We start from the raw sequence: 15888 nt of genomic DNA, 5'->3' as shown, positions 1-15888 counted from the left end.
GCGCCGGCTCATAGCCTATTGGGCAGGGGCTTCAGACGGACGCCCCGGAAATCCAATGGGGGCAGACAAGGCGGGTCCGGGGCTCGGCGCGCGCCGCAGTCTTGCACACACTGCCCACCAGTATCCAGAGGGCTGTGCTGTTGGGAGGCACAGACACCCATCCAGCGAGGCCCCTTCTTGCAGCCGCGGCGATAAGCCCCAGTAGCAGCGGTAGCCCCTACCCCTTCACCACTGTTGGTCCCTATTCGTCTTCTCCCAACCCGGTTCGAACTCAACCGGGCTCTGCAACCGTGGGCAGCCTACTATTCTGCTTGGGGTTAGTGCCACCTGCTTTTTTGGGTTGTTGCGACAGTCCTCGGACGTGTGAAAGGCTGTGCAGTTCTTAAAGATTCACATCCGTGAAGTTTGTGCAGAATGGCAGGGGTCATTATTCATCTCTGCTGCGTTCATTCTCAGCGTGTCTTCAGGGTCCTTGGCAATCCTGACCCACTGAAAGGTTGTCTTGAAAGGAAGAAGGGCCTAGAAGCTGGTCCCCAGCCCACAGATAAAGAGTGAAGGCAGCTAGTGAAGGCCAGCCCCTCACTGGCATCTTTGGACGCTCAGCAAAATGCACTGAGAATAAGCTGCCAAATATCAGTTTGCTTTATCTGTGGGCCTCAAGACCAGGAGTACCTCAGTCCGGTGCTTAAAAAGCTCACGCTAGAGCGTCAGGACATTAATACTGTTGTCTTTTTCATCTTTGTAAACTGAAGCTGTGCATCTTAGAGCATCGCTGGTGAAATTCAGGCGCAGTCCCAGCTAACACCTTACTTGTTACTGTACATCTTTATAGTCACATTACTTGGATCGCCCCATTCATTGAACAGAAGCACGGGAACTGGCCTTTTGCAGATGTTGATGGGTTTTCAGCCCCAGCTGGGATCTGTGGTTGGAGAGCGGTGGCTTTTGGGCTCTACCAGTTGGGTGCTGTGGCCCCAAGAAATATTTCCTCTGGTATGAAACGGAGACTATTGCACTACATACACTAGAGTCACAGCTCACTTAGGAAGGTTCTGCCTGAAGTTTTAGGACAGGGAAAATACTTGTTATGGGCATTACCGAGGCCAACCTAGATGTGCCACCCTGCTCCATGGAGGTGGCCAATGAGGACCAAAATAATTTGGCCCTCAGTCAAAGGGCTCCTTTATGTTCTTAGTGAATGCCATCCCTCCCACCAGTGGCTTCCCTCACTAAGACTCCCTCCCTTATCCCTAGCTTCTTCCATCTTCACAGCCGAGAGGCTATGTCAGTCTAGGTCAGCAGCAATGTGGCTGGGTTGACCCTCATTCTCCTTAGCTTTTAAAAGATCTGCCTCAGAGGGTAATTTTGAAGGTCAATATATATATAGGAAATGTGCATTAGCTTATGGCCAGGGGTTGGCAGAAGCAGTTTCTACTGCAGGATTTGAGTTAGTGGACAGCTTCCGCGGAACAAACCTAGATGCAAGAGTAAGATAACACTCCATGGCATTCCAGCCATAGGACCATTGGTTAGCCCCCTGAGTGGTCCTCTGGGGTTGACCTCCTTGACCTGACCCTGGTGATCACCTCCCAGTGAGAGGGATGTCTGACCTGGTGTCAAACTAATTATACTTGTTCATACAGCAGTAATTTACTGATGGCCTCTTGTAGGCATAGTTTCAGGATTCAAACTTGGCGCTTTTCTGTTAGACCCTTGGGACTGAAAGCAGAACAATAATCAGATATTATAGTCATTTGAGCCTGTTGGAAGTGACCCCATGGCAGTCTGAGGGCATAGGGTAGGGGGAGCATTGAGCCCTGGGCCAAATTCCTGAATGAAGAGATGCTTAGGCTGAGGCTACAGCAAAAGAGGAAGTGGCCAGTGATGGGGTTTTGGAGAGATGTGAGATTTAAGGTGAGGATGACACTAAACATGAAGGAGGTGGAGGCCTGGGAAAACCTAGACAAGACCAGCATGGCCGAGCCAGCAAGGATGCTGAATATAGTCACATGTGGCTGGTGGTCTTCAAGTAAGATTGAGGATGTTGGCCTAAGACCCACTGGTGAATTGTAACATTAGCTGTCTAAATGAGAAGGTGGACAACAAGTTATGGTTTCATATTTATTTATAGTAAGCATGGTCCCACAGATGGTGTGAGTTGTGCTACAGAGCATAATCAAATACAAAAAAAAAAATCAACTGGTTAGTCCAGAAAAAAAAAAAAGTAGTCCATGAGGCCTAGTTAAGCATAGGGCCTGCTCCAGCTGTGGGGATCATGGGGACATGGCGTATGCTAGGTGACAATGTTGAGTCAGTTAGCAGGGTGCTCTGTGCTGGTCCAGGGGCAGGGAGAAGATGGAAGAAAGTAAAGACAAAGGAGGGCATCTTAGTGAGTGAGGGAAGCCACAGGTGGAAGGCATGGCATTCGCCAAGAAGATGGAGGAGCAGGTGGAGAGGTGGGGATGAGGCAGTGGATGGTCCTAAAGCTGCCAGAAGGGTGTCCGAAGGGAGAAGAAGCAGTTAGCTATGTTGAGTGTTACTGGGAAGCCAAGAGAGCTGAGGACACAGGAGCATACCCACAAGCAAAAATGGTATTGTCATGGGTGGTATCTGTGTGCCTAGAGTCCAGGGGATGGTGCCAGACAAGGCTAAAGCTGAATGGGTGCGTCACTGTGAGGTGGGTCCAGGTTGCCATTCCTACTCCAGAGCAGGAATGGATAGATCTGGGACCAGAACCTGGGGGCCAGCGCTGTGTCTTGAGTCCTTACTGGCCAGAAGAGTGTGACTGGAGACAACAGTTGGCGGCCTGATGGCTAAAGCCACCAGGTACCTCCACAACTCAGCAGGGACAGGGTGAGATGGTGTCAACCTCTCCCCCAGGAAAGGTCCAAGCCTCAACTGCAGGTGGCTCCATGTCCAAGGCACCTATTAACTTAGTGGAACTTTCTGACTCAACCACTAAACCCATCCTGGCCTAAACAGCCATGAGGCCAGTTGGAGGCCCTCCCCCAAACACATCATGGTCCCTTGACCTCTCTGCCATCTAAGACTTTTCTCAACCTCCATGAGGCCTAGTTTCTATGAGTCTGCCTTCCTGCACTTCCAGAGCCCCAGGACCCTGCAATTCCTCTTTACACGTGTGACAACGTGTTTCATAATGACCTGTCCTCAGCTGACTCTCCTACTAGTCCTCCTACTTCCCCGGTGTGGGGTGGGGTGTCTCATTCATTTCTGGACTGTTGGCTGCCAAAGGCTGGGCCTGTGTGGGTGTCACCCTGTCCTGACTGGCTTCTCTCTGTGCTCTACCTGTATCGCCATCCCTGCACTGATCCTCAGGCTGTGGCCCGGCTGGGTAGGGTTCTCTGGTTTGTTTCCCTAGGGTCTGTGTGCCCTACCCCCGTTTGAACAAACCATGTGGATCTGGGTTAGTTATAAATAGCCAGGCCCGCCACTTTCCTTTTAGCTGAAAAGCAAAGTGAACGAGCAGAAAGGCACACCCGGCATGCGTTTTATTTTTAATCTTCTCCCTCGGTCTCAAAATGAACCCAGGGCCCAGTGATGAGTATTTCTACAAGCAGGAGCCCAAGACAGATGCCTGAGAGACAAAACCCAAGGAACTGATGGCCCTGGGTTTGCCTGCATCTGCTGTGTGACCTTAGGGATTCAAACCTCCTCTCTGGGCTTGTTTCCTTAGCAAGGTAGAGGGGAGCAATGGAGGTGACCCCATCTAACATTCCGACTTTCTGAACTGCAACTTCCTCTGTCCTTCCCTCTCTCGCCCTTTGTTCCTCCCAGCTCCGACAGCAGCTCCTGGCAGTTCCAGTAGCAGCATGTGTGTCCCTGGCGTTTCCTGGGAAGCTTAGATTCAGGTGGAAGTAAGGCCATAATCAAGCCTCAGTTAGTTGATTGTCAACTTTCCCTGGTATTATACAACAGTCTGCCAGGTAGGCTCATTTTAGCACCGAAGAAACCAGGATCAGAGAGCACAAGGTCTGAAGTTCGATCCCCAGTACCAAAAAAAAAGAAAAGTCTGTGGATACTAAAATTTTGAAAAGCAAAGCCCAACACACATGAAGCAACAGGAAACTGTTTTCCCTGTGTCCTGAGTGTTCCAAAAAGCAATGGGGCAGTGCTAGCTCTGAAAACCGTGCCACCTCATCACCCCTCACCCCAGGCACCTGCCGTTTGATGTCCTCAGGGAGTGAGGAAGGAAGGCTAGGGTGAAATCTTCAAAGAGGAAATCCCCAGTATTAATTGGTACTCCGAGACCTTTAGGCTAATTAACCTGTTTGTTTATCTCTCTAGAGTAAATTAGAGGATTTAGCTGGGGAGGGTGGGAGAGAGGTGTTTGCTGGTGGCCACCTCCCCAGGGGCTGTAGATGGTCTCTGGGTAGGCAGTGATGGCTGCTGGGGAGGGGAAGGAGGGGCTGGCTGAAGTAGTGACAGGCGGCCTACACGTTGTGGGGCAGAGGTGCTCTTTGCTCCATCCTCATCTGTATGACTCAGGAGGGCTTCTCTGAGATCTTGGGTTCCTGGAGACCTGTGCTAAGGTTCTGGGTTCCCCCCTAGGAGTCACAGGCATGTGGAACTCTCCTTCTTGTGAGGTCCCAGGTTCCTTTAAGACCTGTGGATTCCTGACACCTTTGACTGGGACACAGCCCTTTTTGGGACAGAAGACACCAGAGATGTCTTCTACCTCTACCCCAAGTCTCTACCTATCCTTCCATTTCAAGCTCTTCTCAGGGTCCAGCCAAACCAGTTTTGGGGCCCCATTGGCTTTGGACATGGTTTGGGTGGGATGGGGCTTTTGGATGGCTCCTCACCACTCTGGACCAAGGCAGGGGAAAAGGAAGTTCCCTTAATGTACTTGGACCTATAGGAGTGAGCTGCCAGGCTCTCCTAGGGGTGACTGCTGTCTCTCAGCTGGCTGTGCACCTGTTTATGGCTGATGCCCCTCAAGCACAGGGACCAAAGGCTGGCATGTTTTGGGGACCTCTGAGGTCTCACTTCTCAGCTCTACCCCAGCTTCTGACACGAGTACACCCACAGTCTCCTGATGGCTGTTCAGGCCCCTTGCCAAGTTCTCCCGTCAACCGCCACCCCAGCCATGTAGGCCAATCAGCATGGAGGCGGGTGGCTGCTCCCTTCTACCCCCAGTACCGTTTCCTGTCCCGCAGGGGCCCAGGGCATCATCAGCAGTGGCCTGATCCCTTCGCTGGTGTGGAAGCTGCAGAGAGAAGAGGAGGACATCCAGGAACTCATCTTGGATACACTAGCTCCCTGCCTGCAGGAAGATGCCACTGAAGCACTGAGCAGCTGTGCTGTGCCCTTCCTCAAGCAGAAGCTCCTTAGCACCAACAAAAACATCCGCAGCAAAGCTGCTCGGGCACTCATTGCCATCAGGTGAGGCCCAGTCTATACTGGACTGAGTGACTGCCCCCTCGGGCTGCTGCAAAGGCCCAGATAAGGCAATGGGGCTACTCCTGGCACAGCAGCAGGTCAGCAGTGGGGCTTCCCTCAGCCAGGCCTGCCCCATAGTCCAAAGGCATCTACTCTGGGCTCCCTTCCCCTATCCTGATGGGCCTTGGGGAAGAAGGGTGCCGGAATGGAAACGGATCTTCTCTATTAGAATGGCCATTTCCCATTGACTTGAGAGCATCCTGTATCCCAGGAAATCCTTCCTTACCATCCTCCCACCTGGGCAAAATACCAGCTGACTGGTCACCTCCCTCCAAGGGGAAGGCAAGCAGGAGTGGTAACAATTATAGCCAGTGGTCACAAAGTGCTTACAATGTCCAGACGTTGTCTGTGAACTGCACACAGAGACAACTTTCTGAAGGAGGAGGTGTCTCCCTTTGCAAGCAAGGAGATTGAATCACAAAAATCTAATCACTCAAGGTCACACAGGATATGGTCGAAATCCTGGCTTGGGAACTAAGGAAGCACAAAGTCTCCTGATTCTGGTACCCCAGGACAGGTGGCTCATCCCTCCCCCATAGCCTCTGCTTTGGCTGTGGCCATATCCTCTTAGTTAGGGGCTCTTTGTCTCCCTAACTCCTGGATTTTCTTCCATTTGGGGTTCTCCCTAGAGGCCTAGGCCTATATTTCTATAAGTGTGGTCTGACTCAGGCCCCTTAAGGCTTTTCTGGCCAATCATTTGTCAGGTCTTTAGGGCCAGGGAAGATGTGTCTCATTTCATTTTGAGTGATGGTTTAGGAAAAGTCTCCGTTGTTCCCCAGACCCCTGGTCTCACTTTCACTGGCAGCAGGACGCACTCATACCAGCACTCCTCTGTATCTTGGAGCCTGTCCCAGCCTTGGTCAGTCTTGGGCTGCCAAGGATAGTCCCAGTATAAATAAATCCTTTCCTTTTGTGTCCCCCTCGGGCAGTCCTGGGCCTTACTTTGTCCTTCCCCTTCAAGTGGAGGCCCTGATTGTCCCCTTTCTGTCCCAGCATCCCTTTGGAGGGCAAGAACCAAGTGAGGCAGTATGATGTCATCCCCATCCTGGTTGATCTTCTGAAAGACGAGGAGCAGGAGGTTCAGGCCAATGCTGCAGGAGCCTTGATGTATGCCACAGTGACCACTGAAGGTAAGTTGGGGGTGGCCACCCCAGGATAGCTGAAGCCGGGTGGGTCCAAGCAGGAGGGGAAAGTGAGCTTCCTAGCATACCAGCAGTTGTAGTGAGCTTTCCAAAACTTGTCCTTCTGCTCAGGGGCCTAGTATTTTTCCCCTCACCCCCTACCCTCCACGCTTCATCAAAATCCTCTTCTTGGCCTGTCATGGAAGTCCTTTTTGAGATTTGCGTCAAAGCTCAGCCCTCTCTCTTCTTCCTGGGAGCAGGCTGCCTGTGGTCTCTCTCCAGCCACTTGCGTTAAAGCCTTTATCACTTCACACTGGGCCTGGAATCCCTGGAATCCCATCTCTGATCCAGAACTTCATGGTTCTGGGATTGATTAGTTTGTAATCCATGACTCTGTTATCCCGAGGCCTAGGCGAACCTTGCTCTTGACTCTGTTTCTTGATCATAATTATTTTTCTCGAGTTGGGGAGGGGAAAAATAAGAATACAGGATTCTCTTTCCCCAGGTCTCCAGCTTAGGACTCCCAGTGAGTTAGGCTTTTATGTCACCAACTTGGGCTGAGGGAATAGACCTTGGCTGGTCTCCACACCTGACTGTCTGGGGTATAGTGGTGCCCCTTCCAACCTTTAGACCTGCTGAAAACTGTCTGACCTTCCCCAGTGGTTTATACTCATCTTCATCAGCCCTGTGGTGTGAACTTCCATTTGGTTCCATGGAAGACTCTGCACGTTGGATTCATAATCAACATGCCTCAAAGCCTTTCAAAGACAAAGTCTCCCAGAAACTCCATTCTGGAGCAGAATGGTAGAACTTTAGATAGTCACAGGAGCAGAGGTTGAGGCCTTCTAAGGGTCCACAGCCCACCTTTCCATCGTGTAGTCAGGATGCTATCAATATGGTGCGGGCAGCGATGGCCCCTGTGCCTTCATCTTGGTACCTCAGCTCAGGCTTCCTGTGGGGACACTTGCAGGGCCAGGGAGACCATAGGGGTTCAGGCAGTAGCGAGAGACACAGAGTCCAGAACCAAAGGATGGGAAGCCACTTGCTCCCCAGCAGGTACACCAGCTGAGGGTCTCTAAGCCCCTAGCACAGGCCAAGCTCTCAGCTGCGCGATGGGAGAAGTGCAGCATCTGGTGGGGCACTTGATGGGGCCAAGCCTCCTCTGGGAAGGACTGGGGGCCTGACTCAAAGGACAGGGTAATTAGGAGGCCAGAGTCGAGAGACCTCCGCAGAAGAGGAGAGAGTACACTAACGGCAGTAACTGGGAGCGAAGTGTCAAGGAGAGCATCTCACACCCAGTACTGTCTGTTAGTGCACAAGGGCAAGAACCATATGGCTGCTTTGTTTGTTTGTTTGTTTGTTTTTTGTGTTGAGGATTGAATGAACCTAAGGCCTCACGTATGCCAGGCAAACATTCTGAGTACAGAGCTAGGCCTTTCGCCCCACTATGTGTGTTTTTGTGCTGGGTGCAGAATAGTTGTTCCAGAAATATTTGCCACATAAACGATTGGCTTTCCAACTAAAGAAGGCAAACTTGTGTGGGGCGTAATTGCAGGTCAAGAACAAGGTGCATGTATGGAAGCCAGTTAGGAGCTGGAAGGGCAGGGGATGAGAGCCAGGCCTAGCCCCCCAGGCTGGACTTAGCAGAAGAGTGCAAGAGAGATGGGGTGAAAGAAGGGTGGGCAGGAAGGGAGCAGGAAGAAGGTGGTTGATTAGGAAACCTGCTGTTGGTGACCTGCAGGGAAATATGCTGCCCTGGATGCAGATGCCTTGGACCCTCTCCTGCAGCTGCTGTCTTCACCCTTGACCAGGGTACGCCTGAATGCCACCAAGGCCCTCACCATGCTGGCGGAGGCCCCTGAGGGCCGCAAGCACCTGCAGCCCCAGGTGCCTGCCTTCCGTATTCTAGAGTTGGATGACAACCAGACTGTACAGCGGGCAGCCCAGGTCGCCATCAAAGTGATTGAGTGGAAACCCTGAGCTCTGCCACATTCTCATCCATACCTGAATAAATAGATGGACTCTCTTTATCTTGGGTCCCAGTGGTATTTTATATTCCTGGAGCATGGTTACATCTTTCTTTCCGGTCAAAGGGGAGATTCCATGCCTAGAGGGACAAGGTCCTGGGCAGCACAGGCCCAGTGTTCCCTCAGAAGGTGGAGTGCAGGGCTGAGGCCTCCAGGAGCAAGAGTTGGGGCAGGGAGACTGTTGGAAGTTGGGAGGAACTTAGCTGGACCAGTCATTAGCCACGCTTGGGATGCCTGAGTCACCAGGCCTGTGGAGTGCAGCTGGGAGTGGCCCTGCTGAGCACTCTCATCTGTGCTTCCTGTTCAGCCACCTTCTCTGCCTTCCCCCGCTGGGGGGCAGGAAGGAAGGTGAAAGCCCTGATGTGGACTTTCCCTAGGGGAGGGTGAGTCGGTCATGAGAAGATCCTTTAGGACTGACCACTTAGGACGGTAATAGGCTCAATTTCCGTGTTAAGATTGTCCCCTCAAACAGCTGCATTCCTCTCCAAACAAGGGAGGTCACTGGAGTGTATCCCACTTGGCCATTCTAAAGCCCGCTGTGCCATCTCCTCTCCCCTGGGCCTGTCAGCTTCAGGGTAGCCTTCCACGAGCCTGCCTCCCATCCATGTCTCTACCTGTGATATTACCTCCGTGGGGAGACTGAGGCATGGGAATGAGGTTGGGGGAGTGGTTCGAGAGCCCCTTTATCTCCAAGCCAGCCCTGCCTAGTGTAACCAAGTGAGGGCTCCTGTAGTTTTGGGGGAGAAGCAGTGGTTCTGACCTCTTCTAGAGGAACAAGGGAGGCAGAGCTCAGCTTTCAGGCTGGGCCCTCTCTTTGGAGGCTGAGCTGGAGCTTGTATCTTTCCCCAAGGAACTTTTTGAGGTCTCCAAATAATCAGGAATCAATTTTGAGAAGAGTTCTTAGAATAAATATTATTAGCAAAATCAGAGTCCCAAGTGAGTTTCTTCCTGTAGTTCTTTCAGTGAGCTCCAGAGAACCTCAGGTTTCTCAGAAGAAACACAGAAAAGTTTATGTTCTGGGAATTCAAGGATTCGTCCAAGTAGTGCCCCATGGTCTGCAAGGGACTGGGTGCTGGGCCCATGTGGAGTTTTCTCCTTCAGGAAAGCAATATATCCCAGTCCTGTCTCAACCCATAGCATGCTGGCTCTACTCCTGCCACAGGCTTCAACCAAGGTCAGATGTCTCTACCACCAAAACCCTGTGTTCTTGGTCTTGGATGTAAAACCCTCTCTTGCTGCATGACCAGTGGTGCTGATGCTTCTCTGTTTTAGGCCTTTGCTTCTCTTATTTTTCATTTTCATCTGCCTGGCTGTGGGCCTTGCCTACCACCCTTCTGAGTCACCTTTCTACCTGTGCCTGCTCTCTGCTCTCTCTCCCCAAATCTGGGACTCTAGTCCCAGTCTCTCTTCTGAGTTCTTCCCCTTTGTATCCAACTGAACATCTACCCTTACAAGTCTCCAGGCAAGAATTCCAGTCCTTCACAAGGCTGATACTACTCTGATACTCAAACCAAAGAAATCAAGAACACTACAGACTAGTTTTCCTTATGACACAAAAACTCAACAAAAGATGAGCAAACCAAATCCAGTGTTATACAAAAAGCTTTATAAACCAGAACCAACTGGTATTTAGATGTCTGAGGAATATAAGATTGGCTTATGTGAAAATTAATGTATATAGATAGAAGAAGGGATAAAAATCAGAACAAGAGCGCTACAAATCCATGGCCCTGCAGCTGGTGGCATTTGATACATCCCACTGAGGGAGCATTTTCATTGGTGTAAATGTTGGCCTCATATTCTTGGGTCTCCCGGGAGGAAACACTTCATCTCTTTCTTGATGAAGGTCCGGCAAAGGCAGCATCCTTGGTGCCCTCCAACACCTGAGGCCCGAGCTGCTTCAGGCAAAGTAGACGTGGACAAAGACAAGGAGTGTGATCAAGATGGTCGCACTGGCATAGATCGCCCTTCCCCAGCAGGGTTTTTCTGACACATCACCCCTCTCTGTATTTTTCTTCTTCTCCTTGGTTGCCTTCATATTCCTGGATATCTCTCCTTCAGCCAGGATGCCTATGCTTTCTGATGTGCCACCTTGCTCCATCTCTTCCTTCCTTATTTCTATCTTTCTGGATGCCTCTCCAGGGACCAGGACCTCAGTAACTTTCAAACAATCACATTCCCTTTTCTTAGTTGCCTCCATCTCCTCAGTTGCATTTATCTCCTCGGAGGCCTTTCCAGGGGCCACCTCAGGGTTCAGCTTTGGCTCCAGGCCAAAAAACAGTTGGAAGGCCTCCCAGAAGCAGCTTTGGGAATCCCGGAACATAGCTAGAAGAGAGGGAACAGGCAAAGGTAAGAGGGCGTGTAGGCCATGATACAGGAGGAGGTCCTTGTAGAGACTCATTTCTTAGAATTGAGTTCAGTGTGAAGTCCAACAGACCCACTCATAACACGAAAAAACACTCTTTGGCCTGGACGTAGAATGCCCACAGCCGTATTCAGAGACATGACTTGAAACAGGAGGGGGGAAGAGAGACTTGGGATGTGTTGTCGGGGTGGAGTGTGACTGCAGGGCTCTCAGCTGTGCCCAGATCCCTTTATCCGGCAGCTGAGTGTCATGGGAGCCCTGCCTCTTCACGCACCCCACACTACACTGCAGCAACGTCCTTTCCTGTCTCTGTAGGTCTAGGGAAGTAGTGGCTGCTCCTCTGAGTGCTCTCCCTCTAAGTGCTACTCTCTGAAGGTAGGAGGGGACCCCAAAGTCCTGGAAATTGATACTGCTCTCTTTCACCAAGCAGCTGTCTGTCTCTGTGCTGCCCCATAGACACTCGGAGGCTCTTCCTACTGCTGTGTGGGGTCGGGGAGGCAGTTTAGGAATTACAGGAAAGCTGCCATACATTTTTCTAGGCCAAACTACTGGAAAAACTCTTGCGTGGAACTTGAGTATTACTCCAGTGTCTGTGAGACGGAGGCTGGCCTGCCCCTTGGGGCCTGCGCAGGCTCAGCTCAGCACCACGGTCAGCTCCAGCACACCAGCTGGGGCCCAGCCACCGCCTGCAATGTGACCTCTAAGCCACTTCTGGGAATGGATAGCTCCTGCATGGCAAGACAACCCTGTTTCATTCTGAGTGGACTTCCAGCACTGTGATGTTTCCTGTCTCATCTTGTTGGACAACCTCCAAGCCAGTGTCTCCTGGGCTCCTGTCCTTATAGCTGAGGCTCGTAGGACCCATGAGCCCAAAGGCATAACTGTCACCCAAATCAGCCAGGGCTGTATGATGGGCAGTTGGCTGGCTCAGGGCTGAGCGCCCAGACTTTGGAATGAGACTCCCAGTGTTCAGATCCCAGCTCTACCACTAACTGGTTATCTGTGGCACAGAGACAAGTTACCTGATTGCTAAATGCCTTAGTTTCCCCAGCTCTAAAATGGGGGTAGTAACTATACCTATCATACGTAATTTTGGTAGCACTGGCACATTGTAGGCACTCAGGGAGTAAATTTACATCTCTGTAGAGAAGAAGAGCCATCAGAGGGAGACTTGAGTCCCGTATCCTCCAGAAGCATAGGGTCTTCTGCCCAGGAGAGGCCATTTATCATGCCATAGAACTCCCCAAGGCCCTCCCCAAGCAGATGCCCATCTCCTGCAGGTGTCAGGAGAGATCCCAGGCTCTTTCTGGGCTCTGAAATCCCCTGGCAGAAGTGAAAAGGGAAAAATTCTGTCTTCTCTACAGCCAGGCCCCTGCTTTTCCTTTTCCTCCCTCCCCCAAACTCATAGTCTCTTCACCATTCTGTGCCTCAGACTCAGGACTAATCTCATTATGCCCTTTATCCCAGATTGCGTCAGGGGCTGCGAGAAGCTCAGATCACCCCACCTGCTATGGCCTGGGATGCTCCTTTTCTGACCCTATTTGCCGAAACCCTTTCTCTGACACTCTGGAGTCCCAGGGTCTCAGCTTGTCTCATGGACACGCTCTCCTTCCTTTCTTGGACTGAAGCCGAATTCTCCCCCAGATCTGCTCCCAGGGTGCCCTCCTTCCCTGCCCCTATATTCCCACTGGAGTGGGTCATCTCTTACCCCCGTTCCCAGGAGCCTCTGGTTTTGAATCCCCACACTCCAGCTCACTCCTCTCACAGAGCCCCCAGATTGTCGTGCTGGAGGCACAACATGGTCTACGTGTGGGTAAACCCAGGGGGCCAGTTCTTAGGCTGAGCCTTTCTTCATCCATCAGTGTTTGCCTCAGTGGACCTCTGTGCCCTTTGAAATGCTGCTAGGACACCAACCTTTGGATTTTCTGTTCCTTTACTGGCTCCTCATCACCTAGGTACCCCCCAATTCAAGCCTGACTTCGTCTCTCCTCTCTTCTCTGTGCCCAGATCCCTTTATCGGGCAGCTGAGTGTCATGGGAGCCCTGCCTCTTCATGCACCCCACACTACACTGCAGCAATGTCCTTTCCTGTCTCTGTAGGTCTAGGGCAGTAGTGGCTGCTCCTCTGAGTGCTCTCCCTCTAAGTGCTACTCTCTGAAGGTAGGAAACCCTCCAGGGATGACCCACCCAGTGCATCTGCTGCCCTCTCCCACGTCCATCCTGGAATCCAGCCTGCTCACCATGGCTTCACAACTTCGTCATGCCCTAAACACTCCCAGGAGGCATCTTAGGGAAAATGAAAGCCCAGGCTTTTGCCTTGAAGCATTTCTGAGGGTGAGAATAGTGAGGCAGAGGGGTGTGGGGCATCAGCACACACCTCCAATCTCTTGAGAGCATGCCACACAGGGACGGTCCCCAGGGCTGCATCCTCCTTCTCACCTGGTGTGGCTGGGAATCTGGGGAGTCTCTTCCACGTTCTGTCCCTGTCCAGATCGATCCTCTCCTCCAGGCTCTTCCGTAAGCTCCAGCAGAGCCTGTAGAGCTGTGATGGAGAAAGCAGAGAGAGAGGAGGGGCATGTAACCATCAGGCCTATTATGCAGCCATACAGTAACATGGCCCACTGCCCAGACCAGGGTCTTGATGGACTGAAAGAGATGGATGCTAGATTAACAAAAGACAGAAGGAAGACAGGATAGGAAGTCATAGGAACCAGGACTCTTGAGTTTTAGCTCTGGTTCAGGGGCTATGTGGTCATGTGATCCTGGCAAGTGTGTCGCAATCTGTATGGGCCTCAGTGTAAAGAAAGGGTTTGGAGACGATGAACTCAAGGCTCCTTTCTTTTAGGAAGGCCCATGAACCCAGTATATACCCATTCCCTTCAGGGGGGCAGAAATTGTCCATAACTCTGGATCTACTTCTGGCAGCATATGTGTGTGTGTGTGTGTGTGTGTGTGTGTGTGTGTGTGTGTGTCCCCATCATCTGGATAAGGAGGACATAGGAGACCTGTGCTATCATTCCAGAAGCCCTACCAAAGAGGGACTGTACCTGGCCCTGGGGCCAAGCTCAATTCCCTAAATTCAACAGGGCATTTGCATATGCCAAAGCAGGGTCATTTCCTTTCCTTTCTAGTCTGTTTTTTATTCCTAAAAAAGCATGTGTGAAACCTTGGGAAGCAACCAAACTCAGCCAACTGTTGCCTTTTCAGAGGGAGAGTTAGGGTAGTAATGCACAATGCAGTCACTATTTCCCACCAATTCCCTGCATCCTTTCCTGCTAACACACAGCAGGATGATTATGAGCCGTATAGACAGAGTAGCCTTCCCAGCTGCCCAGTTTAAGGTCCAGCCCCACCTGGGGACAGCCCCAGATCCAAATTTTGGGACTACAATTCTGACTTGGCTTAAACTTTAACTGCTTCCTGATGATGCCATATGTGCACATTTTGGCTTCCCAGGGACACTGTCAGCCCCTATCGATGAGGCTGCTGGGTGTGCTGGAAGGGCCCGGGTTCCGGTGCTGTAGGACATCTGTGGGCTTCTGAGCATGGATGAGTTGGGGGCAGAGTTCCATTCTCCTGGGTGTGGTGAGCAGAGGCACCACGTTTGCAGGGCCCAGGTCCATAGCTGACACGTCACTCAGCACAAATGCTACATCTTCTTTCAGCTCTATCCCCTGTGGGAAGCTATTTTGTCTTCTTCAGGGCAACAATATGCAACCAGGCAGCTGGGAGTTACTCAGAACATACGTGGCTGGTGGGGGAGGAGACACAAGTACATAGTCGAGGTTAAGAGAACAGCAGAAAAGATACTAACAATCTGAATGACGAATACCCTTAGCAACAGGAAATTTAAAAGACAGCCATCTCCAGCATCTTAAGGAGGGGCAGGAGCCTCTCTTGTGCTGTGTCACTGATGCAAGGAGAATTCGTGGTGGGGAGGGAGCATCATTGATCCCATTTGTTCTACTCATCACCCAACTGGGCGGTGCGTGCAAGAGAAGAATGAGTCAAATGGAAACAGTGAGCAGAAAGAGTAGTTGAAGTGGATCCTGAACCTTGCAGCCTTCCAAGTTTACCTGTCCTTGCGATGCAACTTTTGACAAAGGAACACTAGTTTCTGTCTAGACTCCAGGCAAAAGTATAAGAAAGGCGCTAGGTCTTATGGACCCGTTCTCTTCTGAGCAACTTCCCAAACTCCAGACCTCAGGATTGCGGGAGGGATACCCAGGACCCTCTCTCCTGTTGTCTTCTGGAGGGGCCAAGTTCCTGGCCTGCCAAGGTGCAAAATAGGTGAGATGGGGGAGCCAATGTAAGCTTTATGGCCATATCGGGGTCCCACGCCTGCTACTTACTAGTTTTATTTTCTTGGACAAGTTACTCAACTTCCATGAGCTCAGATGTTTTAATGAATATCTAGAAAAGGTGATTGGCCCTGCTCCCCTGGGATGCAAGAAATGGTTGGTGAGGAGAAGTCTGTGAGGCATCACCTGGCTCCTGCTGTGGGGCCATCAGTGACCCTGTTCCCTCCCACTTCCCAGGGGCTTCATTCACTACGGGCAGCTGGGACTGCTCTGATTGCACTGATTCATGCTGAGGTTACTGAACTTACTCCTTTCATGAAAAATTTGCACTCTACAAGCCAAATTCTTAATCTAAATGAAACCTAATTTGCAGATTACTGACGAACTTCTAGTTTTGTTTTTTTAATTTTTGCACTGTTAGGATCAAACCCAAGACCTCCCACATGCTAGGCAGTGATCTACCACTGAGCCATAACCCCATTCTTAAGTGTTTTGGTTTTTTCCCCCAGTACCGGGGATCGAACTCAGGAACTTGCACTTTTGAGGCAGGTGTGGTGCCACTGAGCTAAATCCCAGCCCCTCTAGTATTATCTTTTTTTTTTTTTTTTTTTTTTT

General features: G+C 51.2%; 2 protein-coding genes across 6 annotated transcripts in view; one reads left to right on the top strand and one right to left on the bottom strand.

Annotated features, from left to right (window-relative positions):
- Rsph14 (radial spoke head 14 homolog) overlaps window positions 1–8597 on the top strand; it is an 80840-nt gene extending 72243 nt beyond the window's left edge. The window contains exons 5-7 of the mRNA XM_010603894.1: window positions 5178–5403; window positions 6454–6590; window positions 8323–8597. Coding sequence (XP_010602196.1) covers window positions 5178–5403; window positions 6454–6590; window positions 8323–8561 — 602 coding nt within the window. The 3' untranslated portion in view covers window positions 8562–8597. The remainder of the gene's footprint in view (window positions 1–5177; window positions 5404–6453; window positions 6591–8322) is intronic.
- A 1582-nt stretch (window positions 8598–10179) lies between these two features.
- Window positions 10180–15888, bottom strand: part of LOC104848110 (sodium/glucose cotransporter 1) — a 58282-nt gene continuing 52573 nt past the window's right edge. For 4 of the 5 annotated variants that reach the window (XM_010603887.1, XM_010603888.1, XM_010603889.1 and 1 more), the window contains 2 exons: window positions 13412–13514; window positions 10180–10933 (listed from right to left, as the gene is read on the bottom strand). In XM_010603887.1, coding sequence (XP_010602189.1) covers window positions 10509–10933; window positions 13412–13514 — 528 coding nt within the window. In that variant the 3' untranslated portion in view covers window positions 10180–10508. The other variant, XM_033762354.1, reaches the window with a different exon arrangement.

Source organism: Fukomys damarensis, unplaced genomic scaffold (genome assembly GCF_012274545.1).
Source record: "Fukomys damarensis isolate Sample0158 unplaced genomic scaffold, DMR_v1.0_HiC HiC_scaffold_12, whole genome shotgun sequence".
Lineage (NCBI taxonomy): Eukaryota > Metazoa > Chordata > Mammalia > Rodentia > Bathyergidae > Fukomys > Fukomys damarensis.
The sequence above is the reverse complement of the archived record's forward strand: the minus strand, read 5'-3'. Positions and strand labels throughout refer to the sequence as shown.